The sequence below is a fragment of the Ictidomys tridecemlineatus genome, chromosome 11 (assembly GCF_052094955.1).
Source record: "Ictidomys tridecemlineatus isolate mIctTri1 chromosome 11, mIctTri1.hap1, whole genome shotgun sequence".
NCBI lineage: Eukaryota > Metazoa > Chordata > Mammalia > Rodentia > Sciuridae > Ictidomys > Ictidomys tridecemlineatus.
Window position 1 is genome coordinate 69,014,191 of NC_135487.1, and position 17,483 is coordinate 69,031,673.

The 17,483-nt window shown below is 34.2% G+C and overlaps 1 protein-coding gene across 4 annotated transcripts in view; it reads right to left on the bottom strand.

The window, feature by feature from the left end:
- The window catches only part of Col24a1 (collagen type XXIV alpha 1 chain), a 378,847-nt gene that overhangs the window by 105,764 nt on the left and 255,600 nt on the right, over window positions 1–17,483 (bottom strand). For all 4 annotated transcript variants that reach the window (XR_013427880.1, XM_078026639.1, XM_078026638.1 and 1 more), the window contains 4 exons: window positions 4,682–4,735; window positions 4,424–4,477; window positions 3,153–3,206; window positions 2,889–2,996 (listed from right to left, as the gene is read on the bottom strand). Coding sequence is in view for 3 of the 4 variants with exons in the window: in XM_078026639.1 (XP_077882765.1) it covers window positions 2,889–2,996; window positions 3,153–3,206; window positions 4,424–4,477; window positions 4,682–4,735 (270 nt within the window). In the remaining variant the exon portion in view is untranslated. The remainder of the gene's footprint in view (window positions 1–2,888; window positions 2,997–3,152; window positions 3,207–4,423; window positions 4,478–4,681; window positions 4,736–17,483) is intronic.

Sequence of the window (17,483 nt, forward strand, 5' to 3'; positions counted from 1 at the left end):
GGACTTCGAGTAAATATTACATGGAAATGGTGACTAGAGAGTGGTACTTAGTTCATTTATTTGATGTTTCCACATTAAGCATGATAGTTGATATATGGATATAATTTTATTAATTTTTTGTTTTCATCTCTTGGAATAATTATATTTTTTCTTTGGTTTGTAAAATATGTGACTTACATATATAATATTTTAAAATATTAAACCTCTGTTGTAATATAAACGAAACTCTCGATTATGTCAATACTCCACAACTATACTGAATCCAAATACACATGTATTAGCTGACATAAATAAATCCAACCAAATTTTGTCCTAAAGGAATAAAACAAGATAATTTCATTTTAATATGTTCTACTTTGGAGTTCCCAGCTCCACATGTATTTAGATCTTAGGTACCACAGAAGTAGAATTTTTAGGAATGGATGACAGACTGTGAGTCCAGTAGGTATTTCTTTTCAGATGCTCTTTTCTCATACAGAATTATGCATTGGGAAACTGGACAGTTTAGCAGAGAATTCAAGGATAAGATAAATAATTTTTTTTCCTATTCAAAGAATGCTCTAGTATGAATTTGGAATTTGCTAATGAATGCTTCCTTGTTTTTCAATCATTCTCAATCTTCTAGGAAGTAAAAAGAATGTAAGAAAGGTTCTCCTTCCGTGAAAAAAAAATTTAAGAAGTTTTCTTTCTTTTTCTCACTCTCTTTTTTGTTGATTTTGTAAGAACCCGAGGTAGTATCTTTATGACACTGCTTAAGGAAGAATTTTAAAAGTGAAAAATAAATCCAACATCAGGCTGTCTGATTAAGCAATAGTTCCTTGGATCAAAAAATTCTTTTGAAAAAATATGCCATGGTATTTTTATTGAGTTTATAAGCTGAAAGGCATTTAAAATTCCAAGGAGAACAACAAAAAGAATAAAAAAGAAACACACATGTGTTGTTACTAAAAAAGGCACCAAAGATGTGTACTAGGCAGAATTGTTCCTGGGAAAAATTACGAAGCAGATGAAATCTGTGTTTATCATTTTTCCATGCCTTGTTTTGAGCCCCTTCATTTCTGCTCTTCCCATCATCAATTGTCAAGCTGCATCATCCTGAGGGTCCCTGCTTTGTTTGTCTTTCCTTTTTCCTAGTGTGTTTGCCTTTCCCACTCTTAGGATTCTGCTAGGGAATTAAGTAAGTTGGCTTAAAAAAAATCCATGCTAGAATATAAATAATTATCAGCAGCTTTTAAAATATAAAAACATAAATGTAACAAGAATTATCAGGAAGATAATCACAATTTTTTGAACTTGTTACTTGGCTTCTCTGTGGGTCTAGCCTAATACTAATGGAAAAAAAAATTCTTTAAAAAAGATTTTACAAAACTACCAAGAACCCTAGGAAGGCAAAAGATAGGACCAAAACTGCTATTTAGGCAAGGCTCTCTCTTCTGTTTTCTCAAAACAGAAGTCAGAAAATAAAGAATTAGTGCCAGCTCAGCTATCTGCTTTATTTTCTGGTATGAACTACTAGACTGTGAGTCTGAGTTTTTTCCAGTTACAAAATGGGAAATAGTATCTATAGTTATTAGGATGGTATGAGAATATATAAATGAGTGTGTTTTGCTCAGTGTCTGGGGCAAAGATATTTAAGAGTTTAGGGAGGATTCTCTGGGTCTTTGTGTATGCTATGGTGGAATACTCATCACAGTTATTTAGGACTGAGTGAAAATATAGGCACTGCACCACAATGGTAAAAATGGAAGGAAAAATGACTCAATTTGCTAGTGCTCACAACAACTTCTGGTTTAACCTCATTCTTCAAATGTCAGTTTGAAATACACTGGTACGATTATCCATTATTTGGGGAAAGATGTGGTATAGCACTGTTTTAATTGCTACTAAAGGAATTACAGCCACGAGTAAATGTGAATGATGAGATGGCCAGTTTGTGCATCACTTATGATGTTAGTTGAAGAGCTTTCTTCTTTGTTCTGCAAACTAATTGAGTTGAATGGGGCAGGGACTCTCATATATAGGACACTAATGATCTGAAGATTGGAAGCCAAAGGAGGAAAAGTAGAGGAAAAACACAAAAAGATAACCAATATTATAAATCACTACTTTGTCTCCCACCCCATCTGCATGATCAGTTTCTCAATCTTTATCGAGCCCCCCATGTAGAAATACTGCAACAAAGAAGCACTGAGGTTTATGGGAAGAGTATCTGCTTCAGAATAGGTATGATCTCCTGAAAAAACAGACCAAATGCTTAAAAGTTAACTTTTAATCTTTCAAAGGCTGATGATGATTGCTGGAGTTCAGAGGAAAGAGAATTTCCTGGTAGGGTCATAAGGGATAACTTCCAAAAAAGAAGAGTATTCCCAAAGATAAGAACAGGAAAGTAATCAGTCAGCTGTATGGAAGAATATTACAAATCCTATAAGTTAAGTGTTGAAGCTAGAGAGAAGCTGTTTGCATTATTTATTCACATCTTCCATTTGCCTCAAGGTGAAGGAACTGATTTCATGACATTTAGAATTTTCTTTAAAGTAATACAATTCAGGATCAAATATCAATAGCTAATAGTGTGCTTATAAAGAGTTTCCATGCTGGATCTAAGCTATTAAATTTATAATAAGAATGTCTATTCTATGAATAAAGTTAAAAATATTCAATCAAACTAAGACAACAAAAAATTTTCCCTTACAAATGGTTTACATAAGAAATTCCAGGCCTTTTTGTATCTGGAGGGTGGATAAATAGTCGCTACATTGCCCCTTTCTCAAGGCACAATTCAACACTTCAGTTACTAAAGTGTGTTTGTATGTGTTGGGGGTGGGTATATGCATACATATAGGAACTGAGTTCACTGAGTATTTGACAATGAACACAGCAGTACTCACCGGAAGGCCCATTCTACCTTGACTACCGAAGGGCCCAATAGTTCCTGGTAAGCCCATCTCTCCTTTTTCTCCATCTTCTCCAGGAAGTCCCCTTTCTCCTGGAGTCCCCTGGAAATCAATGAAAAAAATTTCAAAAGAAATGCAGTGAAATAATTATGCCACACAATATACTGGTTTGTATATGGCATACAAAAACAATCGTTTAATGTTTTAAAGATTTCACAAAACATCTATTTTATATGTAAGATTAAAAATACAGTTTACCTTTAATCCATCTTTTCCCTGGAGACCTTCTTCTCCAGGAGCCCCTGGTTCACCCTATTATGTAGCAGAAACAGTAAGATTAATTTTTTACTATGATTATTCATCTTATTTATCTTTACTCTTTGTCCCAGCACGTATAGAAAGTAGTAAGTTTGTATTCATTTATTTCTACTTCTACTTTATCTATAAAGAGGATATGACAGAATAAGAATGATTTAATTTGCCTTAAATAGCTTAGCAGAAAATTAAAATAGAATGTTGTAAATTTAAATATAAGATGGTTCCAGAATATTAATAAATGTTTGGTAATTAATATATTCATGTGGTAGCTCTAAACTTGTGCTTTTGAGTTCAAGGAATATAAATACTACATTTCATTAAATAGTGTATTTTGCTATACTCAATTTACTTGACTATGATTATTCTACCAGATTTTTAGGGTTTCTCCTTGAAAGATAGCAGAGAGGTCATGATACCTTGAGAAGCTACTCTCTACACAGGGAACTTAAAGAAATATTAGAGTCATAGTTGAAGAAGCTGTTAGATAGCACTGGGTCTCTTGATGCCTAAATTATTTTAAAATAAATTTTTCATTCTTATTAATAGTTGTTTATATCTCCCATCACTGATGTTTCCATCACCCTCACGTCTGACTCACTCCACTACCCTAAAAAAGGGAAAGTGAAAAGAAACAAACCAGATACAAAAGTATATTTCCCCAGTTTGTCTTTTAATTAACAAATGCTTCTTAAAATTATCTCGGATATTGTGTTCTTGGGGAAAATTCCTTACTACAGCTCAAAATAAAGCTATTCATCACAGTATAACTTCTCTAAGATAACAAATTAAAACTATTTATAATATTTCTTTGCATATTATTAACTTAGCATGATTCTAGGGTGCTTTTTAAAATATAAATTAGATTTCAATCTTTCATCTGCCTCTTTTAGGTCAGGAGATATCCTGAGAGTTGGTCACTGGTATTCATGAATTCCTTCCAAAGGCTACCATAAGTGACAATCACAGTGATGCCACATTTTTGGCAACTGATTTTGAGGAAATAGTATATGGGGTTAGGACTCTAAATGCTTCTAAGTGAGAATGTAGGCAGGGTTTAGTTTCAGTTTTTGAGATTATGAAATAAAGACAAATATTTTCTAAAGGCATCAGAAAGGTTTATTATGCTATATTTGAGATGTTTAAAATGGTAAGTTTTAAGTCCCTGAAATTAATGGGTTAGTGCATTAAAAAGGTTTTGTGAAAGTACTTACTCGTAACCCTGGTTCCCCAGGTCCTCCAACACTGCCCGCAGGTCCAACATCTCCCTGAATAAACAAAGGGAAAGACTAAACTCTTTTCACTAAAACTGCATGTCTAGGGCAGGGTTAGGAATTCCAAAACACTTCACAGTTTTTATCTGTGGGCCTTCACCAAATTTCAAGATCTGTGTTTGCAACAATGGGGCAAATGCAAAGAATTCAATGGTGACAGTTTAGAGAACCTCTCTTTAACTATTATAGGAAGTTTACCTTAGTACCCTGTTCACCTTGTAGACCAGATTCTCCCTCAATGCCTGGAGGTCCCTAAAAGAGAATGATTTGACACATTATAAAGGCAGTAACACCTCATAAGAAAATAATAGTAATTTTTAGCTTAAGGGTAACCAATATCTAAGTTTAGGAGAGGGTTTTTTGTTGTCTTCCTATAAACCTCATGGGATGGAGACCAGATACTTACTGGTACACTTTAACAGTACAAATACAAAACAACTTTACCTGAAATCAGGATCAGTTTCTTAAAATCTTTCTTCTCATCCTTTAAGCCTTAGTCAAAGAATGAAAAACAAAATACCTCCTTCTTCAAATTTTCTACTTTCAGGGACAAAAGTGTTTTCTGATCTTTTGCTTTTCTCATCCTTTTCTGTTATGTCCTCTGGAACCAACTTCTTTAATAAAAATTCAATTTTGCTAAATGATTTTATAAAAATATCACACAAATAATAGGTAAATTTATTCACTCTTACAGTATGGATATGAGGTGTCCACCAAAAACTCATGTGTGAGACAATGCGAGAAGGTTCAGAGGAGAAATGATTGGGTTGTGAGAATCTTAACCCAGTCAGTAAATTAATCCCATGATGGAGATTAACTGAGTGAAAACTGAGGCAGGTAGGGTGTGGCTGGAAACTGAGGTGGGTCATTGGAGGTGTGCCTTTGGGGTATATATTTTGTGTCTGGTGAGTGGAGTCTCTTCCTATTTCCTTATCATCATGTTTGCTGCTTCTCTCTGTCACATTCTTCTACCATGATGTTCTGCCTCACCTCGAGTCCCAAGGAATCAAGCCAGCTGTCTATGGACTGAGACCTCTGAAACTATGAGCCCTTAAATAACTTTTCCTCCTCTAAAATTGTTCTTGTTGGGTATTTTGATCACAGCAGCAAAAAAGCTGACTAAAACATTCACATTATAAAAGAGACCTACTTCTCTCTTTCCCCTCCATCCCTCTCCTTCCTCTCTTTCTTATATTTTTCAGAAATTCTTCAATATTTTTGATCCAAGATGGACATCTTCATTATAATTATTAGGGATTGAAATATCTTTTATATAATTTTGTAATAGCTTAGATGACAGCAAGTTCAGTTTTTTATTTTGACTCAGCTACAATCCAAATTCATTCTTTTCCCCAAAATAAAAGTTACACATGTACAATACAATAAGTAGGCTTGTAATAAAAAGCTTTTGTTCCATTTCTCATAGGTGATTATTTGTTGGGAGCCATCTATGAACTATGGCTAAATTGGGCTATGTTGGACCAATTAGGCAGAAAAGCCTAGTATCAGGAACTCCCAGTAAGAATCCACTGATTCAAGAATGCCTGATTTGTGTGGTGCCCTGCTCAGGTCATTACTCAAGTTCTATCTCAGCTCCTGAGATGAGAGTGAGCCGCTGGACCCAGATAATCTCTTGAAGATGTGTGTAGCTCAAGATGGCTTGTCAAATGCCAATCAACCTCTGTACTGCAAGACTCCTGCCACAGCAGAAGCAAGAACCAAAACAAGGTTCCTCCCATTGAAACCTTACCTCTGCCTTTGATGTACTCCCTCTTAAATAAAGAATCAGGGCCTTTTTTCAATTGTTCAGTTCCAGCTCCTATCAGGACTGGAAGATCCATCAGACGCTCCACTTTAAATCTAATTTCTGAATATGTCTTTATTATTTACTGATTATTTCAGACTTTTTATTTTCTAAGGCAGATAATAGCTCCTTGGCAGGAACTGCTCTGTCATGGTGGTGCAGGCCACCTCAACGATTACTATTCAAAATAATTTTTATTTTTATTTTTTAGTAATTACTTCTATAAACTAGCACTTCTCAATGGGTGACTCTTCTAAAATTAAAGTTTCCTTATACTATATTCCTTTTACCATCATTTCCCTAATTTTAAATAGTTTTTATTTTAATTCTGTGAGTTATTTTTGTAACTTATTCACTGTTATGAAAGGTAGTATAATGCAGTACTTAGGAGAAAGGATCCTACAAAGCAAGACAGCCTGTGTTTCTGCTTTGTATCAGAAATTATAGAACTTAATTTATCTCTCTAAGGCTAAAACTCTGTTTTGAGAGAAAATGACAACTCTTTCTGGACTCCTTCCATGTCAAAACTACCATTAACCTGAAGACTAAAAAAATATTCTTTTGAATAATGAATGAATAGTAGAAGGAATGGATACCAGGGGAGAAGTAAAAATTGTTATAAAAATGAGAATAGTAATATAATATATCAAAGTCTCTGGGACAGTATGAAGGCAGTTCTAAGAGGAAAGTTCATAGAATTGAGTTCATACATTAAAAGAATAGAAGGGTACCAAATAAGTAATCCCAAATCCCTAGAAAAAGAAAACACAGCAACACCCAAATTGGTAGAAGACAAGAAATACTTAAAATCAGAGCTGAAATCAAAGAAATTGAGAATTAAAAAATACAAAAAATTAACAAAATGAATAGTTGGTTTGTTTTGAAAGAATAAACAAGATGGATAAATTCTTAGCTAAATGAACCTAACTCAAATTAACAAAATTCAAGATGAAAAAGGAAATATCATCAGACACTAATGAAATCCAGAAGATCATCAGAAATTATTTTGAAAATTTATATTCCAATTAGCTAAAAATATCTTGAAGATACTGAAAAATTCCTAGAGAAATTTGGCCTACCCAAATTGAGCCATGAGAATATAGAAAACTAAGATCAATATCAAGTATCAATGAAATTGAAGCAGCTATCAAAAGACTTCCAAAAAAAAAAAATAAAAGTACAGGTCCAGGTGAATTCTCAGCCAAGTTTTACTGGAACTTTAAAGCAGAACTAATACCAATCCTCTTCAAATTATTCCAGGAAATACAAAAGGAGGGAACACTGTCAAACTCATTCTATGAGGCCAGTATCACTCTGATACCAAAACCAGACAAAGTACATCAACATAAGAAAACTTCACACCAATATTCTTGATGAACACAGATGCAAAAATTCTTAATAAAATACTGGCACTCTGCATGTAAAAACACATTAAAAAGACAGTGCATCATGATCAAGGGGTTTTATCCCAGGAATGCAAGGTTGGTGTATCACATGGAAATCGATAAATATAATTCACACATAAACAGACTTAAGGACAAGAGTCACAGATTATCTCAACAGATGCAGACAAAGCATTTTACAAAGTACAGCACCCATTCATGTGTAAAACACTAGAAAAAATAGGGATAGAAAGAACTTACCTTAACATTGTAAAGGCTACATATCACAAACCTAAGGCCAACATTATACTGAATGAAGAAAAACGGAAAACATTTTCTCCAAAAAACAGAAATAAGACAAAGATGCCCACTTTCACCACTCCTATTCAATATAGTCTTTGAACTCTAGCCAGAGCAATCAGAAAAGAGAAGGAAATTAAAGGATACAAGTAGGAAAATAAGAGATCAAATTATCTGTTTCTATCAGTATGATTCCATATTCAGAAGACCCAAAAAACTCTACCAGAAGACTTTAAGAGTTCATAAATGAATTCAACAATGATGTAGGATACAAGATCAAAAGTCATAAATAAATCATGTTTCTATTATCTAATGATGACTCTGCTGAAAAAGAAATGAGGAAAACTATTCCATTCAGAATAGCTCCCCAAACAAAACAAAATAAAACAACAACAAAGAAACAACTTAGGAATCAATCTAACAAAAGAGGTGAAGGATCTCTACAATGAAAACTATAGAACAATAAAGAAAAAAGTTGAAGAAGACCTTATAAGATGGAAAGTCCTCCCTTGTTGTTGAATAGGCAGAATTAATATTGTCAGAATGACTATATTACCAAAAATGCTATACAGATTCAGTGCAATTCCCATCAAAATTCCAATGATGTTCTTCACAAAATTAGAAAAAGCAGTTACGAAATTTGGAAAAAATAAGAGACCCATAATAGCCGAACAATCCTCAGCAAGAAAAATGAAGTGGGAAGCATCATTAATACTGGACCTCAAATTATACTATAGAGGTGTAGTAACAAAAATAGAATGGTATTGGCACCAAAGCAGGCACAAAGACCAATGGAATAGAATAGAAAACACAAAGTCAATTCCACATGAATAGAATTATCAGATACTATAAAAGGGTGCTGAAAAATACACTGGTGAAAAGATGACATTTTTAAACACATGAGCCTGGGAAAACTGGAAATCCATATATAGTAGAATGAAATGTAATCCCCATCTCTTACACTGCACAAAACTCAACCAAAAGTGAATCAAGACTTAGAAATTGGACCAGAAACTCTGCAGCTGTTAGAAGAAAATGAAGGCCCAACACTCCAACATTTAAGCACAGGAACTGACTTTCTTTTTTTTATTGGTTGTTCAAAACATTACAATGCTCTTGACATATCATATTTCATACATCTGATTCAAGTGGGTTATGAACTCCCATTTTTACCACATATACAGATTGCAGAATCACACTGGTTACACATCCACGTTTATACATACTGCCATACTAGTATCTGTTGTATTTTGCTGCCTTTCCTATCCCCTTCCTATCCCCCCTCCCCTCTCCTCCCCTTCCATCTTCTCTCTCTACCCCATCTACTGTAATTCATTTCTCTCTCTTGTTTTTTTCCCCTTTCCCCTCACATCCTCTTATATGTAATTTTGTATAACAATGAGGGTCTCCATGAACTGACTTTCTTAACAAGAGTCTTAAAGTGCAAGAAATAAAATAAAAAATTGATAAGTGAGATGGTATCAAATTGAAAAGATTTTTTCATAGCAAAGGAAACAAGAGCATGAAGAGACAGCCTACTTAATGGAAGAAAATCTTTGCCATCTGCTCCTCAGCTAGGGCATTAATATCCAAAATATACAAAAAACCTCAAAAAACTTAACACCAAAAAAAACCCAGATAACCCAATCAATAAAAGGAGAAAATAACTAAATAGACACTTCCCAAAAAAAGAAATAGAAAGGGTCAACAAATATTTGAAAAAATGTTCAACATTTCTAGTCATTAGGGAAATGCAAATCCAACTACATTGAGATTTAATCTCATGCTAGTCATGACAACTATCAGGAATACAAGTAAGAGGGATTTTCAAGATGGCAGAACAGAAGTTGTTGCATTCCTGGATGCTCTGTGGTATGAAATCAAGAAAGCAGACAGATAGCTTCTCTGCAAGGTGGATGAACAAAAAAAGAAAAGGGTGGGGGGAACTTGACTGGAATTTAAAACTGCATATTCAAAGCAGAATGGGGACACAGGAGGTTAGATACAATAAAATAAGGGAAAAGAATCCCTAGTGGCACAGGCCAGAACCATTAGCCAGAGCAGTCCCTCCATGAGTGTAGTAGAAGGATAAGGGAATTAAATGAAACTGCATTTTTGGTAGGCCCAAGGTGTATCTGGATATGGAGCATTTAGGGACCAAGGACTTTGCCATCAAACCTGAAAGACATGTTGCACCATACCTATGTGCTGGGAAAGAAGCCTCCATCTCTCCCAGCGGTGTGTAGAGGACAAAGGAAGGAACCATTTTCAGGTGTGGTGTAAGAGTTGGCAGCTGAGGGAGCTGATTTCTGGCAAACCCGTGTTTGGCTTGAAATACAGGCCCAGGAAACACACACAGCACAGCACAGAGTGTGCTTAAGTGATCAGGAAAAAATTAAATGTGGGAAGAGGTTTACACAGGAGACAACTAACTGGTTGCAGGAACCCATTTGCTCTACCCCTCTCACTCCAATCCAACTACTTGTAGGACCTGCTGGGAGAGATGCATCTGGTCAGAAACTCAGAAGGGCAAGGGTGGGGTCTGCACATGATGTATGGGACTAAGAACTGGCTCTCCCACCACACAAGTGGAACACAGGGGAGATCCCTGGTGTACAGTCTTCCACTGTGGACCAGCAAGTACTGGGTGTTAAAGATGTGTTGATTTAAAATCTCCAGACCAATTGGCATTCAGGAAAGAGCCTGGAACCTGCCTAAGCCTAAATCGAGTCTCCAGGAATTACACCTATGGAATTACACCTCACTCCAGCAAGCACCAGATGACCCCACCTAAAACTGCTGAGAAGAGAAGCTGGGGATATTTTGGATTCAATGGAAAGAATTTTTTAATTTTTCACCAATATCTTTTTTAAAAAATTCTTTTTCTCTGTTTAATTGTGACCTTAATGGCTCATGGACATTTATACATTTTGATATCTGCTTTTTTCTCATTTCTAGCATTTGTGAAGCCAATTATTTTTCATGGATTAGTTTTTTTTTTGTGTGTGTGTGTTAACTAGGATGTTTGATTAGTAAATTTTAGTTTTGTTTGCATTCTTTTATTTTTTTAATTTTTAAAAAATTTTTACTTTATATATATATATTTTTTTTCTCCTGTTTCCCTTGATTCTCCTTTCTTCTGCTAATAGCCAATTTCTATTGTTCTCGCTTCACCTTCCTTTAAAGTTTTACTTCTATCTTATCTTCTCCTCCCTCATAATGATCACATCCTATATACTCTGTTCTTTCCCTGTCCACCATTTCAAATTGTAAACCCTTTTGCAAACTTGCTGTTTTTATTATAGGCAATAACTGATCATATAATTTGTTAATTGTGATAATTAATGTTGTAGACATCACAGTAGGAACTTTTTAGTTTAATGCTGCATATTGTTTGCATTGGTTGATATTATTTATTTCCTCCTAAAGAGTGAGGTACTAGAAATATTAGGGGATACTATAAGTCCATTGGGTAGAATCTCTATTGCCTCAGACGCATTGTCATAGATGGGTAGACACACAAACAATATGAAAATGCAAAGGAACAAATTGCCCCAAACAAACCAAGATACTCCAATAACAGAATCCATCAACACCACAGTGGAAGAAATGTCAGAGAGGGAGGTTAGAATGTACAAAGGTAAACTGATCTGCAAAGTAAAGAACAATATAAGGAATAACATCAGAGAGAAAATACAGAAAGTGAAAGATGACTTCAATAAAGAGGCAGAAATTCTAAAAACAAACGAACAAACAACAACAACAACAAAAAAAAAAACAAGCAGAAATCTCAAAATGAAGTAAAAATAAACGAAATTAAAAGATCAATAGAACAATCACCAAAAGACTAGACCACTTGGAAGACAGAACCTCAGGCAATGAAGACAAACAATATAATCCTGAAAACAGAGTTGACCAGGGAGAGAAGATGCTAAGAAACTATGAACAGACCTTCCAAGAATTATGGAATACCATGAAAAGACCAAATTTAGAATTTATCAAGATAGATGAAGGTGCAGAGATACAAACCAAAGGAATGCACAATCTTTTCAATGAAATAATATCAGAAAATTTCCCAAATCTAAAGAATGAAATGGAAACCAAATATAAGAGGCTTATAGGACCACAAATGTACAAAATTACAACAGATGCATACCTATGCACTTACATGGATCTTGTAAATAAGCAGAGGTTTCTATACTCATATCAGATAAAGTGGACTTCAAGCCAAAGTTAATCAGAAGGGACAAAGAACATACTGAATTATACATTAACAAGACATAACCAATGGAGCATCCATGTACATCAAACAAACCCTTCTCAATTTCAAGAATCAAACAGACCACAACACAATAATACTGAGTGACTTTAACATACTCCTCTCACTACTGGATATATTGTCCAAACAAAAACTAAACAAATAAACTATAGAACTAAATAATACAATCAATAATTTACACTTAATATATAGAATATTTCCTCAATAAATGAGCAAATACACTTTCTTCTCAGCATCATATGGATCCTTCTCTAAAATAGATCATATGTTAGGACACAAAGCAACTCTTAACAAATACAAAAAAATAGAGATCATGCCTTGCATTCTATCAGATCATAAAGGAATGAAATTAGAAATCAATGATAAAATAAAAATAGAAGTTATTCTAATACCTGGAGACTAAATAATACACTATTGAATGACAAATGGATAACAGAAGAAATCAGGAATGAAATTAAAAAAATACTTTTTCTCATTTTTAGAGGTAAATGAGAACAGTGGTATAATATATCAGAATCTCTGGGATGGGCTGGGGATGTGGCTCAAGCAGTAGTGCCCTATCCTGGCATGCGCTGGGCGCTGGGTTTGATCCTCAGCACCACATAAAAAATAAAATAAAGATGCTGTGTCCACTGAAAACTAAAAAATAAATATTAAAATATTCTCTCTCTTTCTCTCTCTCTCTCTCTCTCTCTCTCTCTCTCTTTAAAAAAAGAATCTCTGGGACACTATGAATGTAGTTATAAGGGGAAAGTTCATTGCATTGAGCTCATTCATTAAAAGAATAGAGAAAGTCAATAAATAAATGAGCTTACATTATATCTCAAAGGCCTAGAAAAGGAAGAACAAATGAATACCAATTGTAGTAGAAGACAGGAAATAATTGAAATCAATTAAATTGAAACAAAAGGAACAATTTAAAAAAAATTGACAAAATGAAAAATCATTTCTGTGAAAAAATAAATAAAATTGATAAACCCTTAGCCAGGCTAACAAAGAGAGAGAAAGCTCAAATTAATAAAATTCATGAGGAAAAAAGAAATATCATGATAGACATTACTGAAGTACAGAAGATAATCAGAAACTATTTTGAAAATTTATACTTCAGTAAAATAGAAAATCTTGAATACATCAAGAAATATCCTAGAGACATATGACCTACCCAAACTGAATCAGGAGGACATACACAATTTAAATGGATAAATTTCAAGCAATAAAATATAAGATGCCATAAAACCCTACCAACCAAGAAAAGCCCAGGATGAGACAGATGCTCAGCTGAGTTCTAAAAGACCTTCAAAGAAGAGTCAACACTAATACTCTTCATATTATTCCATGAAATAGAAAAGGAGGGAGCCCTTCGAAACTCATTCTATGAGGCTAATATCATTCTGATACCAAAACCAAACAAAGACATATCAAGGAAAGAAAACTTCAGACCAATATCCCTGATGAACATAGATGCAAAAATTCTCAATAAAATTCTGGCAAATTGCATACAAAAACATATTTAAAAGATAGTGCACCACAACCAAGTGGGATTCATCCCAGGGATGCATGTTATTTCAACACGTGGAAATCAATAACTGTAATTTATCACATTGATAGACTTAAAGATGAGAATAATATGATCATCTCAATAGATGCATAAAAAGCATTTGACAAAATACAACATCCTTTCATGTCAAAAATACTAGAAAAACTAGGGAGAGCAGGAACATATCTCAACATTCTAAAAACATATATGCTAAACCCAAGGCCAACATCATTCTAAATAGAGAAAGCATTGCCTCTAAAAACTGAAACAAGAGAAGGATGCACTCTTTCACCACTTTTATTCAACACTGTCCTTGAAACTCTAGCCAGAGCATTTAGGCAAAAGAGAGAAATTAAAGGAATATGAATGGAAAAAGAAGAACTCAAACTACCACTATTTGCTGATGATATGATTCTATATTTAGAAGATCCAAAAAAATTCCACCAAAAAACTTGAAGAACTAAAGTGAATTCAGCAGAATAGGATATAACATTAACAACTATAAATCAAATGCGTTCCTATAAATCAGCGATGAATTCACTAAAAGAGAAATTAGGAAAACTACCCCATTCACAATAGCCTCAAAAAATATTTGTGAATCAATCTCACAAAAGAGATGAAATACCTTTACAATAAAAACTACAGAACACTAAAAAAGAAACTGAAGAATACTTTAGAAAACAGAAAGATCTCCTGTGCTCATGGCAGAAATAACATTGTCCAAATAGCCATACTACCAAAAGCATTATACAGATTTAATACAATTCCTTCTAGAATTCCAATGATGTTCTTCATAGAAATATAAAAATCAGTCATGAAATTCATTTGGAAAAATAAGAGACCCAGAATAGTCAAAGCAATCCTTAGAAAGAAAGTGAAGAAAGAGGCATTACAATACTGGATCTTAAATTTTCCGACAGAGCCATAGCAATAAAAATCGCATAATATTGGCACCAAAACAGACATGTAGACTAATGGTACAGAAGAGAAGATACAGACAAACCCATATATACAGTTATCCCATACTAGACAAAGGTGCCAAAAACATACATTGGAGAAGAGATAGCCTCTTCAACAAATGGTGCTGAGAAAACTGAAAATCCACATGTAGCAAAATGAAATTAAATCCCTATCTCACACTCTGCACAAAACTTAACTGAAAGTGGATCAAGTATCTAGGCATTAGACCAGAGACTCTGTGCCTACTAGAAGAAAACATAGGCCCAATATTCCATCTTGTTGGCTTAGGAACCAACAACAAGATTCCTAAAGTACAAGAAGTAAAATCAAGAATCAATAAATGGGATGGTATTGAACTAAAAAGAGTCTTCACAGCAAAGGAAACAATAAAAAATGTAGAGAGCCTACATAATGGGAGAAAATCTTTACCACATGCACATTAATCTCCAGGATATATAAAGAACTCAAAAAACTCTACAAGGAAAAAACATATAGCCCAATCAATAAATGGGCTAAGGGACTGAAAAGATACTTTACAAAAGAAAACGTACTCGATAAACAAATATATGAGAAAATGTTCAACAATTCTAGCAATTAGATAAATGCAAATCAAGTTACACTGAAATTCTTAGTCAGAATGGCAATTATCAATAATACAAACAACAATAAATGTTGGCAAGGATATGGGGAAAATGGTATACTCATATGTTGCTGGTGGACTACCAATTGGGGCAAACACTGTGGAAATCAGTATGGAGATTCCTTAGAAAACTTGGAATGGAACCACCATTTGACCCAGTTATTCCGCTCCTCAGTTTATACTCAAAGGATTTAAAATCAGCATGTAACAGTGATGCAGTCACATCAATGTTTACAGCATCTCAATTCACAATTGCTAAACTATGCAATCCACCTAAGTGCCCTTCAACAGATGATGGATAAAGAAACTGTGGCATATATACATAATGGAATATTACTTATCCTTAAAGAAAAATGAAATTGTGGCATCTGCTGGTAAATTAATGGAGATGGAGAATATCATGCTAAGTGAAATAAACCAATCCCAAAGTATCAAAGGTTGAATGTTTTCTCTGATTTGTGGATGTTGATTCACAATAAGCAGGGGGTAGGGAAGAACAGAGGTACTTTGGATTTGGCAGAGGGGAGGGAAAAAAGGAGAAGGGTTATGAGAGTGGCATGATAGTAGAATGAATCAGACATCATTACCCTATGTGTGTAAATGATTATACAACTTTTGTAACTCTACATCACGTACAACCAGAAGAATGAGAAGTTATACTCCATTTATGTATGATGTGTCAAAATGCATTCTACTGTTATGTATAACTAGTTAGAACAAATAAAAAATAAGTATACAAATATTTTTAAAAGGAATACAAGTAACAGTAAATGTTGGTGAGGATGTGGAGAAAAAGGTACACTCATACTTGTTTGTGCAACTGTAAATTAGTGCAACCACTCTGGAAAGCAGCATGGAGATTCTTCAAAAAACTAGGGATGGAAATATCATATGATGCAGCTATCTCACTCCTGGATATATATCCAAATGATTTAAGTCATACTACAGTGACATAGCCACACAAATGTTTATAGCAGCAGAATTTATAATAGCCAGATTATAGAACAAACGTAGGTACTATTCACCAGATAAATGGATAAAGTAAATATGATGTGATATGATATGATGTGTTTGTCTGTATGTACTCCACACACATAATGGAGTACTCAGCCATTAAGAAAAATGACATTATGTCCTTTGCCAGTAAATGGATGGAACTGGAGATTACCTTGCTAGTCCCCAAAAGTCAAAGATCAATTTTTTCCTCTGATATGTGGAAACTAATTCAAAATAAGGAGAATAGGGGGAATAAAAAAAATAAAGATCAGTGGAGTAGATAATAAGGATTAAAGGGGATGGAGGAGAGATGGGATAAGGATGCTGTTAATCTCACAGACCTCTGTAGGCACTATCTTTTCCCCATATTTCAGCCCCTCTTGATTTCCTTTATTCCTAGCCCAAGCTAGATCAATAGTCAATCTTCTGATCTCTGTGGTACCCCTTTTATTTTACCAATTCTGGATCAGGTTTTAAAAGCACCTTTACCTTTCTTATTCCTAGATAAATATGGCTGGGGAAAATTATACTGTTACACAAAGTCTTATCATTCCATGTTGAGAGGCACATGGGTAGGAACAGAGATGTGGAAGAAGACTGCCTAAATTTAATCTAACAACTATGTTACTTTAGTTATTGCTCTTAGATAATTATTTAACCATTATATGCCTTAGTTTCTTCATCTATAAAATGGGGATAATAACTGTACCTATCTCATAGAATTGTTGTGAGAATCCAATTATACAGTAAAGAGCATAAACATTGTTAAGACATAGAATATGCTCTGCAATTGTTAGGTATTATTATTATCATCATTACTAAATATAATGCAAATCCACTATTTCTTACCTCAGTTTGACAGATAGGTATAGTTCATCTTTTACTTGTCTTTGAACATTTCCCTCTTCCATTATCTTTAACCACTATTCTAAACTACCATATTTTCATCAAGTCACTGCTTAAACCCTAATCCTTATCACATCAGAATTGTCATCTTACTCTATTAATTTCAAGCTGTCAGGTATGACTGCTCTCACTTTCTTCAGGCTCAGAGGATGGGTGCTAGTATAGGTAATAAGCAATAACTCTCACTCAGATTATC